The sequence below is a fragment of the Primulina huaijiensis genome, chromosome 16 (assembly GCF_012295235.1).
Source record: "Primulina huaijiensis isolate GDHJ02 chromosome 16, ASM1229523v2, whole genome shotgun sequence".
NCBI classification, from domain to species: Eukaryota; Viridiplantae; Streptophyta; class Magnoliopsida; order Lamiales; family Gesneriaceae; genus Primulina; species Primulina huaijiensis.
The window spans coordinates 2,686,438-2,701,960 of NC_133321.1; the positions used below are offsets into that span (position 1 = coordinate 2,686,438).

Here is a 15,523-nt window from a genome sequence, read left to right on the forward strand (position 1 = left end):
CCCTCATTGTGTTCATTTTTAGATCTAAAACCTTGAGATTTGCAAAAGATTTTGCAAGGTCTTGGAGGTCCCCGAGACCAATCCTTTCTAACGTTGTCATCAGATTAATTTCTTTTCCGAGACTGTTTTAATTAGATCGATAATTTTTTCTTCTTCAGTTAACGGTTTTCGCATCACTTTGGCCTTCCCTATTTGGTGAAATTTTTTTACTAGAACTTGATTGTTGTTCTAGGTTTTGAATTCTTGTTCGAATATCTTTCAAAATTCCAAGAATTTCTTCTTGGTTTTCAAGGATTTTCTCCACATTTTGTGGTACATAGTACAATATATTACCATAATTTTGTACTGTCTTTTGAATTTCTCTAAGATCTCCAAAGAGTTTAAAGGAATCCAGAACTGTTTCTAGGAACCTGTTATTTTGAATCATAAGTTTACCTTAGGACTATGATAAGTTCTTCTGTTTTCCTGATATCTAACCTTGGTTAGATCTTCTCCTTTGAATATTCCAAATTTTTGGAATAAATCATTCGAATAGTCAATCTCAAACCTGGGTTCGGATTCATATTATTTGATAAATTCTCCTCCTCAAACATTTAATTGCTTGTGTAATAATAAATTTTTATGTTTGAAATAATTTTACCTAGGCTCTGATACCATTTCTCCCAGGAAAATCAATCATTAACATTATAAGGGTATTTTAGTCTTTTTAATGTTTTAGGGGAGTAAAAACAAATTTTTTTAGGTATAGGAAGTTAGAATAAAGTTGAGTTTAGCTTTAGGGATTTATCTAAAATTTACCCTACTTTGTGCTTCTAACAATTATATTTATTTTTTCAATGCAACAATACCATTGCCTAGAGAGCTTGATGATGTTCTTGTCTTTTCTTTATAGCAGTAATGAATGTTTTGTATCTTTGTGTCAGCAACTAGTTAATTGGATTATTGTATCACTTCACCGGTTGTGATTTAAAATATTTAATTTGTATTTGAAATTATCGAATTTAAACCCAACTCGAATATGTTCGAATTTTTTTCGAGCTGAACTCGAGTCCAAATTGTTTTCTTCGATAATTCGCAAGCTTCAATATTTTAATAAAATAATATAATTGTATATTAAATAAATATATTTCGAGCTTTTATTTTCGAGTATCTCGCCAACATGTTCGAATATTTTGAGTCAAACTCGAACTGAGCCTTGATTTGAACAAATTCGAAAAAATATTAAAATTTTCGAGCTTCGAATTTGAATTTTGAAGTGAACTCGAGCTCAAATATAACTAATTCGAGCCAAATTGAATCCTTGAAACTTTCTTCATATTTTTCTCAATTTAGTTCGTTTATATCCCAAACCAAAAAATAAAATCGTATAATTTGTTTATTATTTATTTCAAAAAAAAATTTGAAGCTATGAATTATTCTTCAACATATATTGAAATCTAGCAATCGACGCATTTGTAGTCATTCACATAAATAGATTTTTAAGTATAATAAAATTTTTTTGTAATTTTTATAATGATTAATCATGATTTAAAAAAGATTAATTTATCCTATATTTTACAAATTCAAGATTATAGATATAGATAGCGAGATAATTTAGAACTTTTGAGAATCTAGAAAATTAAAATATCAGAAATTGTAGTTATAGGTGGATGACAAAATATACTAAAATTAGTTACGATAACTTTTACGAATGAAGGAATATATATTTTTGTTAGGCACCTAAAATGACAAAAAAAAAAAAATATTCTAACATAAATATTGTATGAATAATATAAATATGGACTAATTTTTCAAAAATAATCATTATTCTTATCGATAAATTTAAGAGGCGCTTGAGAATTCAATTTATTTTTTTTAAAAAAAATTGAATTCAATTGTTCTTATCATTAATTATTCTTTTTTGAATTCAATTGTTCTTATCATTAATTATTCACGTTGAACCGAAGGGGGCAAGAATGGATGGAGTAGTGCTTCACAATTTCAAAAAGGTTGGATAAAACCCTAAATTTCTATTGCTTTTGTTTGGACGCATGGGAGCAAATGATGGGAAACATTGTTGTTTTGCATGTTCTTGGTTTCGCTTTTGAACTCCAGTTTTCTCTTATATAAACGAGCAACTCATGTTGTGAACTAAAAGTCTGAATCCCCTCAACTTTTGCTAGCTAGCTTTCTTCCCTACCTAAAATTCTATTGAGTAACAATAGTAATTATTGGGAGTAATAATTGATCGAGCTAAGAGAGTGATATAAACTTAAAACTTGAAATGCTGAACGATTTAAAAAACTTGAATTGCACAATTATACTTCTGGCTCTTGGGAGTTTCTTTGTAGGATACTTCGTCAAAGTGTGACCTGTGAGCCCATAAGTAATTATAAGATTGAGCGTTGATTTAACAAACCAATTCTTAAAAAGCTCGTCTCAAGAACTTAGTGATAGAATAGTTATTGATTAAAACTTCCGTACTTTATAGGTTTGACAAATATATCATGCTTTTATCAGTCTGTTTATGCCTTGATTCTCTCACTCCCCATCATCAGATGCTGAAACCCTCTCATTTCAGTCATTGGTGATAGCCCATCTACATCAATAAGTGAGGCATGACTTCTTTTCCAATAGCTATGCCTGAATTGAACCTCATACAAGACTTTCTTTCCGGCCTTACGTTTCCGAAAAAAGTTGAATAGCTCTTTCGGTCAAAGTCGATAAGGATCAAAGTCCAATAGCTAAGCTGAGATTGTCCTCTGTTATCAACTCGGAAAGATTATATAATCAACTATAACTTTCGGATAAGTGACAAGTTTTTGTCATACAATTTATTTTCGTTAATTGCAAGGTAATATAATTATTTTGAGAAAGATTATTGGACAACGATGACTTCAACTGTCATCAGACCGATCTAACACGACACTTGTGTTTTACGTTTTGAAAGATTTAAATGATAAGATTACCGACCGTTATAGTACTCGGTAAAACAAGTATTGTGTAATACAATAATCTCATATTCCATATTTACACGGTTGATATATTTGTGTCATTTGTATGTTAGTTACTATTAAAATGTTAAACGTGGAGTGGGATTAGAACAAACCCTTGGACAAACAAAGGAATAAACCCAAGAATTACAAGAAAGCAGAAATGGAGTGACACGATACACTAAAATTTAGAGGCAAAGCATCCGAATCACCCTTTGATTTTCAAATTTACTCCCACAACTACGTCGAATTGAATGAGATCCAAGAGACTATTAAAAACCAAATCAGGACAAATCCAGAGACTCAAATACGCAGATTCTCCCAATTCCTCTTCAGATAAACTTGCTTGATCAAAATCGATGTCGAAGGACTCGGACATATTGTTTCAGCCTATTTAATCTTCCTCCCCTTCAACCCAACTCAGGAAATTCACTTTTTTTATGACAATTTTGTAGAACAAATTTTTATTAAATTTTGCATCAACTTTTGCTCAAATATTATTTGAAGAACATTAACTATTAATTCTTCTTCTTTTTTTTTTTTGAAGAAAGCACCAAACGTATAAAAAAATCCATTAGTATTGTTGGGGCCAGAAACTTCGCGGCCCATTTGGGAGAATTTTTAGGTTTGGTTGACCAAAAAGGTTACAAATGTCATTTAACTTCCAAATGCTCTTCCAGTAGCATATTTGCTCTGGCAGAGTCTCTCATCTCTGTTGATTAATAACTCTAACTCAACGAAAAGCACAGGCAGCATACATTATGCTTGGAAATATTTGATTGGGAAAACAAGCCATTGGTTCAGGTAAAAATCTTCGATAAAGTATGACACATGAAAATCAAGGCGATGCAAGTTACTTGAAAGAAACAGATACGAAACAGACATCATTCTTCAACAAAATTGTCACTTAAAAGAACTGGATTGAAGCTATCTCAGTACTTGATAGGTGCAATAATATCAAGTTGGGAACCGAGCTTCTCTGCTGCGACCTTTTCGGCTTTGAGTCTCAGTTTTGTCAGCTGCTTCTTTCTCTCGTACATTGTCTGAGCTCTGTCTTTCCTCTTCTTCTCCAATTCCTATAGTAAACAAAATCACCGTGTTCACAAAGCAGAAAACAAACATTTTCCGGTAGAGAAATCATGAAATAATGCATGACAAATTTCTGTCAAGCTAAGATAAAAGATATAAATGATGATTTTTATATTATAGAGCATGACGATAAGGAAATATCAGTGTGTAAAACATAATGTGGCGATTGAAAATAAAAAAGAATTAATTGTCAGATAACCAAAACATTCGATAATTTTTTCCTGCTGTCAAAATGGGGTATGAGAATGAAAAAAACCAGTCCATAGTGAAAGGGTGCGGTCCAATTACTGAAGTCTGAAACATTGGCAGCAAGCAGAAAATCTTAAAAACACACCCATACAAGAGTTGAAAAATGAAGTGTCAAAGATTAAATCAACAGCTTGACAATAAGAAAGATAAGCCTTCTAAAGAACAAAATAAATTGTAACAGAGCCATATTTCAAAAGGTTATTAAATTAAAGAGAACAAATCAGCATTTAACATACCCTGATAATATCATAATGATTCCATCCAACCTCAGATGAGAGCCTACCCAGCAAACAATATTTGTGACCAGCTTGAAGCCTCAACACTCTAAAACACACAGCACCAGTAGTTAGAAATATAATAACACAAACTTTAATAGGTACGACTTGGTAACCAATAACTAACAGAATAAAATAAAAAGAAAGTCTATTGACTAACTTGAGGGCATCAGGAATAACCATCCTCTTAGTCTTGTCATATGGTGGAGGCACACCCTCGTATACCTTCAATCGTCCAAGCGCTGCAGCGCCTCGCTTAGTTTTGTGCGGAATCATCCTACATACATAATCCATAAAATGCATAAATGCCAACAAAAATCTACTTTGAAAAAAATGGAGTAATAGTACAGCCGAATGCACCTGATTCATGCCAATTGAAAACAGTTCCTACCGCTTGATGTAGTAGAGAACGAAAACGAGGAGCAAATAGCACCTCTTGAATACAAAAAATGAGAAACAGAGACATGTATTGAAATACAACTTCGACAGATATACAGTGCCTTGCTTGTTGGGAAACAAGTATGTCCTCTAATAAGAAATCAAGCCTAAAACTAAAGACATCTAAACTCAAAACCACAAGTAACATGAATTCACCGTCTTCATTTTTAAATCTACAGATTAGTTGTCAAATACACCAAACAATAATCCCAAACTCTAGCAGGACCATTAATTTTCAGCTAAGGTATCAACTATAGGATAATATACAACTCAAAATCCAAAAATACAGATCAACGAAAAGGCCAAAACTATTAAACATAACCGAAGATCAAAAATATATAATCTCTCAAACATCAATCTGAGAAAAATTTTCAGCCTATAACATGTTCATTGGTCTAAAGTTTGGCGAATTGAACAAAAGCGTGTAGAGCATAGAAACAATATGAATATTTGTACCTCAATCATCTCTATGGTATTCAACTAAAGTAGAAATATATGCAACTCAATTAAGCAAATTCAACATATGAAGAACAAATTTCCACAAATTCGAAAAATAAAATCCAAGGACGATCCAAACTGCACAATAGAACTTCAAAATTGACCCAAACAAACAGAAAGTAAAGAAAAATTAAAATAAATCAGATAAACAGATCGATGGCCAAGCTTGAAACGTTAACACAATACTTTCAATCAAGTTAAACTTCTTACTGGCAATAAAAGTTAAAATCACTGGAAATAACTAGAAAGAATGATATCACATCGACTGTTATCAAAACAAACACATTCACAACATCCACAAATGTTCCTCTAGCTTCACGCAGCTCAATGAATCAAGGTATCAAACTAGTCCACAAAACACCCATCTCTCTCAAACACAGTCCACCCAAAAAAAACACATAAATCATAAACCCACATCCCCTAAACACAGTAACACCATATTAAAATACCAAAAAAAGAAGAAGAAAAGAAGCATCAACTCATACCCACGGATTGTCCGCCACAAAATCTTGGAAGGAGCCCTGAAATGGATCGGCCCATGAGATGGCTTGGTGTTCATGCGCTTGCGGAGAAACCGCAAGAACTTCATCTTCTGCCTCACAAGCCCACCTGATAGACAGATTTCCTCGCAACGAACCACGACTACCTTTTGCCCATTCAGGAGTTCCTTGGCCAGAATTGAAGCCAGACGGCCGAGCATGTGGTGCCTCGCGTCCACCACCACTCTCTTAGCGCAGATCCCTGAACCCGAAACCATTTTCTCTCTCTCTCTCTCTCTCTCTTTCTAGAGGCGGGGTAAATCGAGGGTGACGAATGGATATTAGGGTTTTGGATTGAGGTATAGTATTTATACGGTCATTTCCACTGGGTTTTTAGTTTCTTGGTTCAGAGGTTCGGTTTAAGCCCATTTACTTGGGCTTTTAGTAAATGGGCTTCAGGATTAAATCACGCCAACAAAATTATTATTCAGGAGTCAGGTCCAAGTTAGGACGAGACCTCAAATCCGACCCTAACAAAAAAACAATATTTTAGATAATTAATTTTAATATACATAATAGTGTGATTTACATCTTAAAAGATAATATTATTAACACTGAAAAAATTATTAGTTACATTACATTACACTCATTCTTATCCTTACATGTTTCAAGAAAATTTATCCTTCTAAAATCTATTTTGTTTTAATAAAACTAATATTCAAATTTGAAATTTTTTATATAAAAAATCATCTTCAAATATCACATGTTATCTAGATTAGTGGATCGTGGCAAACGATGTGTGTGTTTCGTAAAAAAAAAAAGAATAAAATAATTTTTTATTTTAAAATAAAAATTATTAATTTTTAAAATTGAAATGGTTGGATAAAAAAATAAAATATAAAGAAAAAATATTTATGTTATCAAATTTCAATACAAGTATGTAATCTTTGTTATTTTGATAATTTTAGTCTTTTTTTCAACGTGAGGCTCACTGTGTGATGATTAATTGTAATATGAATGGACAAAGAATGGATGTCAAATTATAGAGTATCACGTGAATACGAGGTTGGAGTAGAGTCTTTCTTACCATTTGCAATAAAAAAAAAAAAACCTAACGATCCTAATGAAATACCTTGCCCATGTGCAAGATGTGATAATCTAAAGAAGAAAAATGTTAAAACTATAAGAGAACATTTGTAGTATAATGGTACATATTTGACATATCATACATGCTTATGACATAGGGAAAGATTTACGATAGGGAACTCAATGAACGATAGTGATCGAGTAAGGAAAGATTAACACAAATATTTTGTTGAGGAACCTATAGATATGGTGCATGTTGCTATTGATAATGTTAGGATCGGTTAACTCAGGTAAATTGTTCAAAAGGGGTTGAATAAGCACTTTGGCTTTTTGAGTTCTTTTTCGAATGTGAGTCAGTTTTTTGAGGAACTGGTCTCGAAATCTTGTATGAAAATATCAACCAGTTATTTAAAACAGTGCGGAAATAAACCAAGAGATAGATTTGAATATTTTGTCAGGGTACTGTAAAAACTGAATGTAAGAAAAATGAACACACGGATTTTTATGGATGTTCGAAAATTTCAAACGATCATACTATTTAGACTCAGTAGACTTGATCGTTGGAGGTTAGGACGAGTATGAGGAGACGAGAGACGGGGATCAGTGAGTTGGCTCGGACTGTGTGGAGGCTAACCCGAGGACCGCTTTAGTTTCAAGATTTTTATGCATGATAAAATTGTTTACTCTGATTTTTAATGAAATTACTTTATGTTGTTTTAAACAAGTACTCGTTGCAAGTTCGTTTACATTTCAAATATTTGTTCAAGCATTTTATTTTTATGGCATTCTGAAGGAAAATTACTTATTTAAGAAGAAAAATTTTTATTTTCAACAAATTTTAAGTATGTTCAAAAGTACGGTACGTTACATCATTGGTCCTATACACCCGCCCCATACCCACTCCATATATGTGGATATAAATACTCTAGGGGGTGTTTGGTAGGGGTGATAAGGTGGGTTTATTTTTTTTTTAACCCACCTTATCACTCGTTTGGTAGGCGTGATTATTTAACCAAGTCAATACTTCCTATGAATGATTAGGTTATATTAGATGAGTTAAAATAATACCTCCTCACCCCCTAGGATTATTTATCCAACTCTTAATCCTTCCTATTTTCCAATTTTACCCTTCTCCTATATCCAAACTCACCACCACTTCCCGCCACGACCGCCGCCACCGACCATCGACCGCCGCCGCCGTCGCTGCCTAAACCTCCGGCCAACCGCCGCCGCCTCCGGCCGATAGCCACCGGCAGCCGCCACGAACCAACCTACGCCGGACCACCGACCGATAACTTCCGGCCGGCAGGCAGCCGTCGACGTCACTGACTGCCGGCCGCACCGACGTCGCCGTCGCCACCGCCGGAGTGGAAGAAAAAAAAAAAGAAGAAATGGCAATTTTGTCCTTTCATCAAAAAATTCAAAATTATTCTACACTTAAAAATCTTACCAAACATAACACCATATATTACATTTCTACGACAATCATTTTCTTTATCATTTATTTACTAATCATTAGTTTATTTTATAATCCAAACCAAACGCAGCCTAGGGGTTTAGTTTTATTAATTTTCATATTTTTAGTAGCCCACCTCAACCATTGACATCTCTGATTCTCTCATTCTCCCATAGACTCTCACTTTCATGTCTTTAGCCACCATCAGTAGGCAGCACAGCAGCAGCTCAACCATCTCCATCGACCACCAAGGCCAATAGCGTATTTGGAGAAGGGAGGTCTTGAATACGATTGCTTTGCTTAGTGTAGCTGTTGGATTGCCATTTAGTTTTCTTGATCTTTTATACCGTAACGTTATACTTTCTGAAATTAACCCTGGTAATAATGCTACTGGTTTTCAAGATACCTGTTCTGGATTACAGTCCCACAGGGTGTGTGGGTGTGATTTTCCTCTTAGAGAAGAAAAATACCTCTGTTAAAGACCACTTCTTTAACAAGTGTAGGTTCATTGGCTCTAAAAAAGTTTCCCTACCTGTAATTATACTTCTTGGCTGCCTGTAGTTCATATTTTCAGATTCAATTTTATTAAATATTGTGAAATAACTTTCATATGATTTGAAGTTGAGTTATTTATATGAACAACTTCCTACTGTATCTATCCTAATTATGTCAATTATATTGATGATTTAAATCTAATTTAGTAGAGGAATTCTGTGTTCTTGATTTATGATTTTGTGATTGTGCCTTGGAAATCTGATGTGCATATTTTATTTATTAAATTAAATATTTACTGCATTCAGATTTGACTAAAAAAACCTTGCAGAATGAATTTTCTACCGAGTTCTAAATGATTGTGTGGTTATTTTCTTATTTTTATCTTTCAGATAATTTCTTCACAAATTGGGAGTTGGTATCTCAGGGTCATGAACTTGTTGAATCTGTTTGTTCTCCCTAGAAATGTGCGTCTGTTTGAAGATTGAAACTACTAATCTTCACTATAATTCTAATTATTTTTAGTGTCGAAAGGTAAATATTAGAGTGATATCGCCATAATAGTTGTCTTTTAGATACACCTTTAGGACATGGTAATTATGTGTGAAACTTATTACACATACGTAATTATGCTTAAGATCACTATAATTTTGCATATTACATATGGAATCTCAAGATGAAGATAATTTTCTATCTTCTGTATTGAAGGGAATAAAGACGGTGATGATAACATGGAAGTTGAGGAGATTTCAGAAATTAATGGTAAGAGAAAACGTACATCAGACGCGTGGAATCATTTTAGAAGAGTAATAGTGGATCAAATACAATAAACTGAGTGTAATTATTGTAAAACTCGTTTGAAAGCTTCTCTGACTTATGGTACTAATCATTTGAGAAAACATTACGATAAGGCTTGTAAAAAGAGACATAGAAAAATGGATATTGGACAAAGTTTTCTACTTTCCAGCATGAAATTTAATGGTAGCCAAGAATTGTCGACACATATTTTTTACCAAGAAGAATCCTAAAATGGTCATCTTACATGACTATTATCTTAGTATTTTTGGAAATATTGGGTTTCAAAAATTTATTGCTAGTCTTTAACCTTGCTTTAATATGATTTCAAGAAACACACTTAGAAATGATGCTTTGAAAATTTATCATGTTCAAAAAAGTAAGTGTTATAAGGGTTTGGACAAGCTTAATTTCAGAGTTGCTATCACTACTGATATGTGGCATCAAGCAATAATAAGAAAGATTTCATGGCAATAATTGGACATGATATTTATTGATGATTCATGGATTCTGCACAGTTGCATTTTGAGGTATGTGCAATTTTATTGAAATGTCTACCGTTTTAAAAGTGCGGAAATATATATATATATATATATATTTAAAAGCTCGCAATTACAAAATAAAATTTAAAATAATCGTATTTAATTGTCAATAAAAGTAGCGCAATTTAAAAATAACCAACATCCTCAAAAATCAACGTAAACATAAACGAATAAAAATTCTTAAAATCGTCAACGTATAAAAATGTTCGTATCCTCTCATATCTCATAAATCAAAATGCAGAAACATGCGGTCCTCGGGTCGTGTCACTGCACCAGGTCTGCCAACTCAGAGTTCGGCACCTCCAATCCCCTCATCATGAAGCTCACATGCATCACACACGCCTAGTGAGTCTGAAGACTCAACAAACTTGTACCAAGAATAACAAGTAGTCAAGTACATATACATGGCACACAACAGTGAAAAATATCATACTCAACATATCATTCGTGAATTTAAAAGCATAGTATAAACGGGTCGTGTAAAAATCATATCATGTCAAATCATGTCATCTCATGCCATCATATACGTACACATTTTCTTTCAATTGGATTAAGTTCATTAGTTGTGAATTTCGTATCAGCTCTATTCGATGGATCAATCTATAAAACTATGGTACCCGACGGCGGGGACATCAGCGACAGCATTACCCGTCCACTAAGCCTTGGCCTCAGTTCATCATATCTCATGTCATCGTATACATATACATCGTCAGTCATAACCAATTCTCATCCTTCAAAAATATCATCATATTCATCACTTAATAAAAACATGCATATACGTAACTTTTCCTTTAAACCAAGCATGCAACGTATTTATTGTAATTCCATAAAAATCATGAACATGATGCATAAACTTTTAAAATATCATAAATTTGTGCTCAGGGCACTGCCATGACCAAAAACTCGCTCCGGGTGCAAAATGACCATTTTGCCCTTGGGAACCCAAAAATTATCGTTTCAACCTTGGTCCTCTAAAATTGACCCGAAGCTTACCAAACTCCTTAAAATGTCCCAAAACATATTTAAAAGAATTCCTAGACGTAAACTCGAGCCAAAATCAGAACTTAACCGACTCGTTTTAAAACTTGGACCGGGGTTCCGGTTTTAACCCGAATCAAACCGAAACTAAACCAAAACTTTCCCAACTTTTTACCACACCTTATAAACTCTAAAAAGACCTTAAACCAGCCCCTTAGGACTTCGAACAAACCTTGGACAACAGCTGGAAAAATCCAGTAAATCACCCCTCCACTCTAGTCGAGACAATGACACGCGATCGCTCACTTTCATCAAACCTATGGTTCCAGCCACCCACTAACCTTATTTAGACCACACTAGGACCTTCCCAAGCCTACTGAACCCACGCAAATCAGCCTATGCACGCTGGAGCTCATAACGTCTCGCTAGTCCTCCCAAAACGTTCGAAATGATCTCTCTTCGGCTAAACTCCCTCGCACGGCACTAGAGTTGACACCAGCGGGGTTCAAGATTTTCCAGATCGTGATTCAGACTCATCAGAGACGAGTCCACGGCCTGAAGTTGCCCTCACCCCGTCAGCTCCACCCCTGGTCCGAGACACATCCCAACGAAGCATTTCTCACGCAACTCTCGGCCTTGCAACCTACAGCACGCCACAACCTATCCAATCCCCCAAACAACATCTGGACACCATGAACGGCCCCTTCAACAACCAGGAAATCAGCAGCCCTTGGCACGAAAGTAAGAAAAACGTGAGTGGCACAAAGAAAAATGCAACAGATGAAACTTAAATCAATGCCGAGGAACATTTATGCATGGACCGAATGATTTACACATTATATCACACATTTCTCTTAAATATGGCGTGATTGATGAAAAGGAACAAGGATACATGCGTGCCTGATAATTATTCTAGGACAAACGATCGAGGAACCAATGGCCGAGGAGAGGAGCTCGTTGCTTGGAAGGGAAAATGGAGGCACCGACACTATGCAGCAGCAAAATCACGAGAGGGATTGTGAGTGGAGGAGGTAGGAGGCTGATGAAAAGTAATTAGGTTAAGTGCAGAGCTTAGGGGAATAATTAGGTGCTACTTATATGGTTTAAGATTAAATAAATGGGCCATAATTGTTATTTAAAAGTTGAAAAAAGATATTTAAGCTCAATAAGCTTAAAATTAGGCCCATTAAATCCCAACACACTCTCGAAAAATATTTCGTGTTGGAAAGATTTTGAAAATATTAGCTGAACCTTTAAAAAGTCCCCCGATTTGATAAAATTTACGAACTGTTAAAAATAAAATCCTGCGGGTAAAAATACCAAATAAATCCCATTTTTGAAAAATACACTTAAAACACCTTATATTAATTAATAAAATTTATTTTGTCATTAAAATAATTTTCCTAAAAATTCTTCGGTCTTCGTTCCTCGATCGAACGTGAAATGCATCTAGAAACACTAATGCATGAACTTTTAAAATTTCATGAAATAATTACTACCGTGCATGAATTATGCATAAAATACATAAAAATAATTAAACACATAATTAATAAAATAAACATGCATTTAATGCTTTAAATCAATTTAAAAAATACCAAAGAAATTTAACAGCTTGCATGCATGTGGTTTACGTGGACATTCAAATTTTCGGGACGTTACAATCAACCCCCATAAATTGAATTTCGTCCCCGAAATTCTCTTATCTTCGATAATCAAAAAGTGCAGAATCTTAATTTTAATATCCCAATAATCCACTCTTCCGCTGCGCTACTCTGATAAAATAAGTGTTAAACTGTCCTTATGTTTTCTCAATCCTAATTAAATTGCCTGTCAAAATCCTCGATTGCGAATCGCAACTTAAAACAACTTATGGTGACCTAATTATATTTTTCTATGTCCTTGAATTTCTGACTTTCTCGCAATTCCTCATACTAGAAATGGAAGTCCAAACTGATTTACTCTTCTTATGCAATGCCCCCAATGTTCATCGCCCTAATACATTAGAATTTATGCAGTTCAACCTAAGAAATCTTAGGACCAAAAATTTTTGATCGACTTATATCATCGGTAATACACTTAAAAGTTAAACCTTATCTCAACTCCATAATAATATTAGCCTAAGATCCTTGAATCGAATATTTACCTTATGACATCAAACTTACATAACTTAATATTTACAAGTACATTCCAAATATTAAATTGTTGCAAATCTTAAATTCGAGTAGTGTTAATCCATAAAACTCAATTATACAATATCGATCTCCTACCTATATATTAAAGCCCTTCTAGTCCAATTACATGCTTAAACTATTTTCTTCCAATTACAATAAAGTTGAGGCCTAAGAACCCTGGACTTTACTCATTGAAACGAATGTCGCATTCTTACGTAACCTTAAAGCTTAATTAATATTAGCGTATAAAACTTAATAAGTTATCCCATGGTAGCATTAGACTAACTTTAATAAATCAATTTCACTTATAATCCATAGAGTTCTAGAATCTCCATATCAAGATTTTAGATTTCTTACTCGATAAAAATCTTAATATTCGTCCATTGGTAACATGCGTTGAATCCAACTAATTCCCTTTTGTTTTTATTTCACCCAAACTTTTCGTATGAACACTTATCTTATAACCCTTGAAATTCAAGCTTATGCAGCTCGAATAATATTAGTTAACATAATTCCAACTCACATATTCACTTATTCTCAAGTTTCTTAATGACTTTAAAAAAATTCCTCAAAACATAGGGTCTAACTCACTTCTTACTTGCTTCTATCAAAATTATGATTAGGTTATTTGATAGAAGCAAGTAAGAAGTGAATTAAGACCCTAAGTCCCCAAAAATAAGTTAACTTACTGTCGAATCTTATAACTTAACTACTTGATCAACTTTATCTTAAATTGTTGTCACTCTAAATTCTTAATTTGCCACATCACTATTCCATTAACACTTAAATTTTTAAGCCCAATATTGATTCATCCTACAATGTCCTTGATTACATTTCCTTATAACATCATAATCCAGATGTTTCAAGGTTCTAAATATCCCTTCAAACCTAAATCATCAAGAATTCCTATCATTTAAACCATTCGATTTCACCTACGGTTAAACTAGTCCCCCAAATTTCTAAAATAATGCAACATTAATTCTTAATTTCCTCGAATATTATCCAATTTGTCCTTAATCTCGAGAACCCAACAATTTTCCATAAGTTTTTGTCGTTTCTGTTCCCACTTTAAAGGTTTTTCGCAACATAAATTTCAAAAATTTTAAGTTTATTAAATCCAAAATCAATTACCATAACCAAATTAACCCAAGTGTTCCTCAAAGGTTCGAATTTAATCCTCAAAAATTTCGAAATTTGCAATTTGGTCCTTAAAATTCTCGAAGATCACAATTTTGGCCCTATAACTCTTCAAAATTTACATTTTTGTCCCCATAAAATATTCGACTTAGCCTCATTAAACCTTAAAATTCTCGAAACTCGGAATTTAATCCCAAAATTCTGTAAATTTGGAAATGGTCCCTTAGAATTTTATTTTTGCACTTAGGTTATCAAATTATTGGTTATTACAATTAGGTACTTAAAATTCTCAATTCATGCAATTCAATCCTTAAATCCCAAGTTATACAATTTTATACTTCTAAAGATTTTCGCACTCTTCGAATCATTATTGCTTATATAAAATCCTCAAAATTAACCCAACTAGTAACCACGAACCATCAATATTTTCTTAAAAAACATACATGCCCCAAAAGTATTCAAAATAACATCAGTACTACTAACCCAAAAATTAATATAGTATAACATCAGTACTACTAATCCAAAAATTAAATAGTCAAATCATTTTCAACCTCTCTGGACGCCCAATAGTCCAAAATCTTAATCAAGTCCAATTCCACCACAAAACCAGCATGCATGAAAATCATATAATTTCTCAATTCACGTTGTAACATGCATAAAAATTTTAAAGCATCTAATCTCAAAACATAACGACAGATAAACATGTACTGTAAAATGTATATCATGTAAACATGCAAGTGATAGCATTAAAAACATTTAAAACCTTTAAACTTACAGACTTGAGGCTTGAAGACTGAGCTGCAGAAGCTGGCGGGGGCACAACCCTATACAGGACCCTTGCTCTGATACCAACTGAAACGTCTACC

General features: G+C 33.6%; 1 protein-coding gene across 1 annotated transcript; it reads right to left on the reverse strand.

The window, feature by feature from the left end:
• Positions 1–3,705: 3,705 nt before the first annotated feature.
• Positions 3,706–6,336, reverse strand: LOC140961710 (large ribosomal subunit protein uL13y). The gene is made up of 4 exons (XM_073420373.1): positions 6,007–6,336; positions 4,746–4,862; positions 4,547–4,634; positions 3,706–4,048 (listed from the first exon to the last, which is right to left on the reverse strand). The coding sequence occupies exons 1-4, from the start codon at positions 6,276–6,278 to the stop codon at positions 3,905–3,907; spliced, it is 621 nt and encodes a 206-aa protein (XP_073276474.1). The 5' UTR covers positions 6,279–6,336; the 3' UTR covers positions 3,706–3,904.
• Between the last annotated feature and the right edge of the window lie 9,187 nt (positions 6,337–15,523).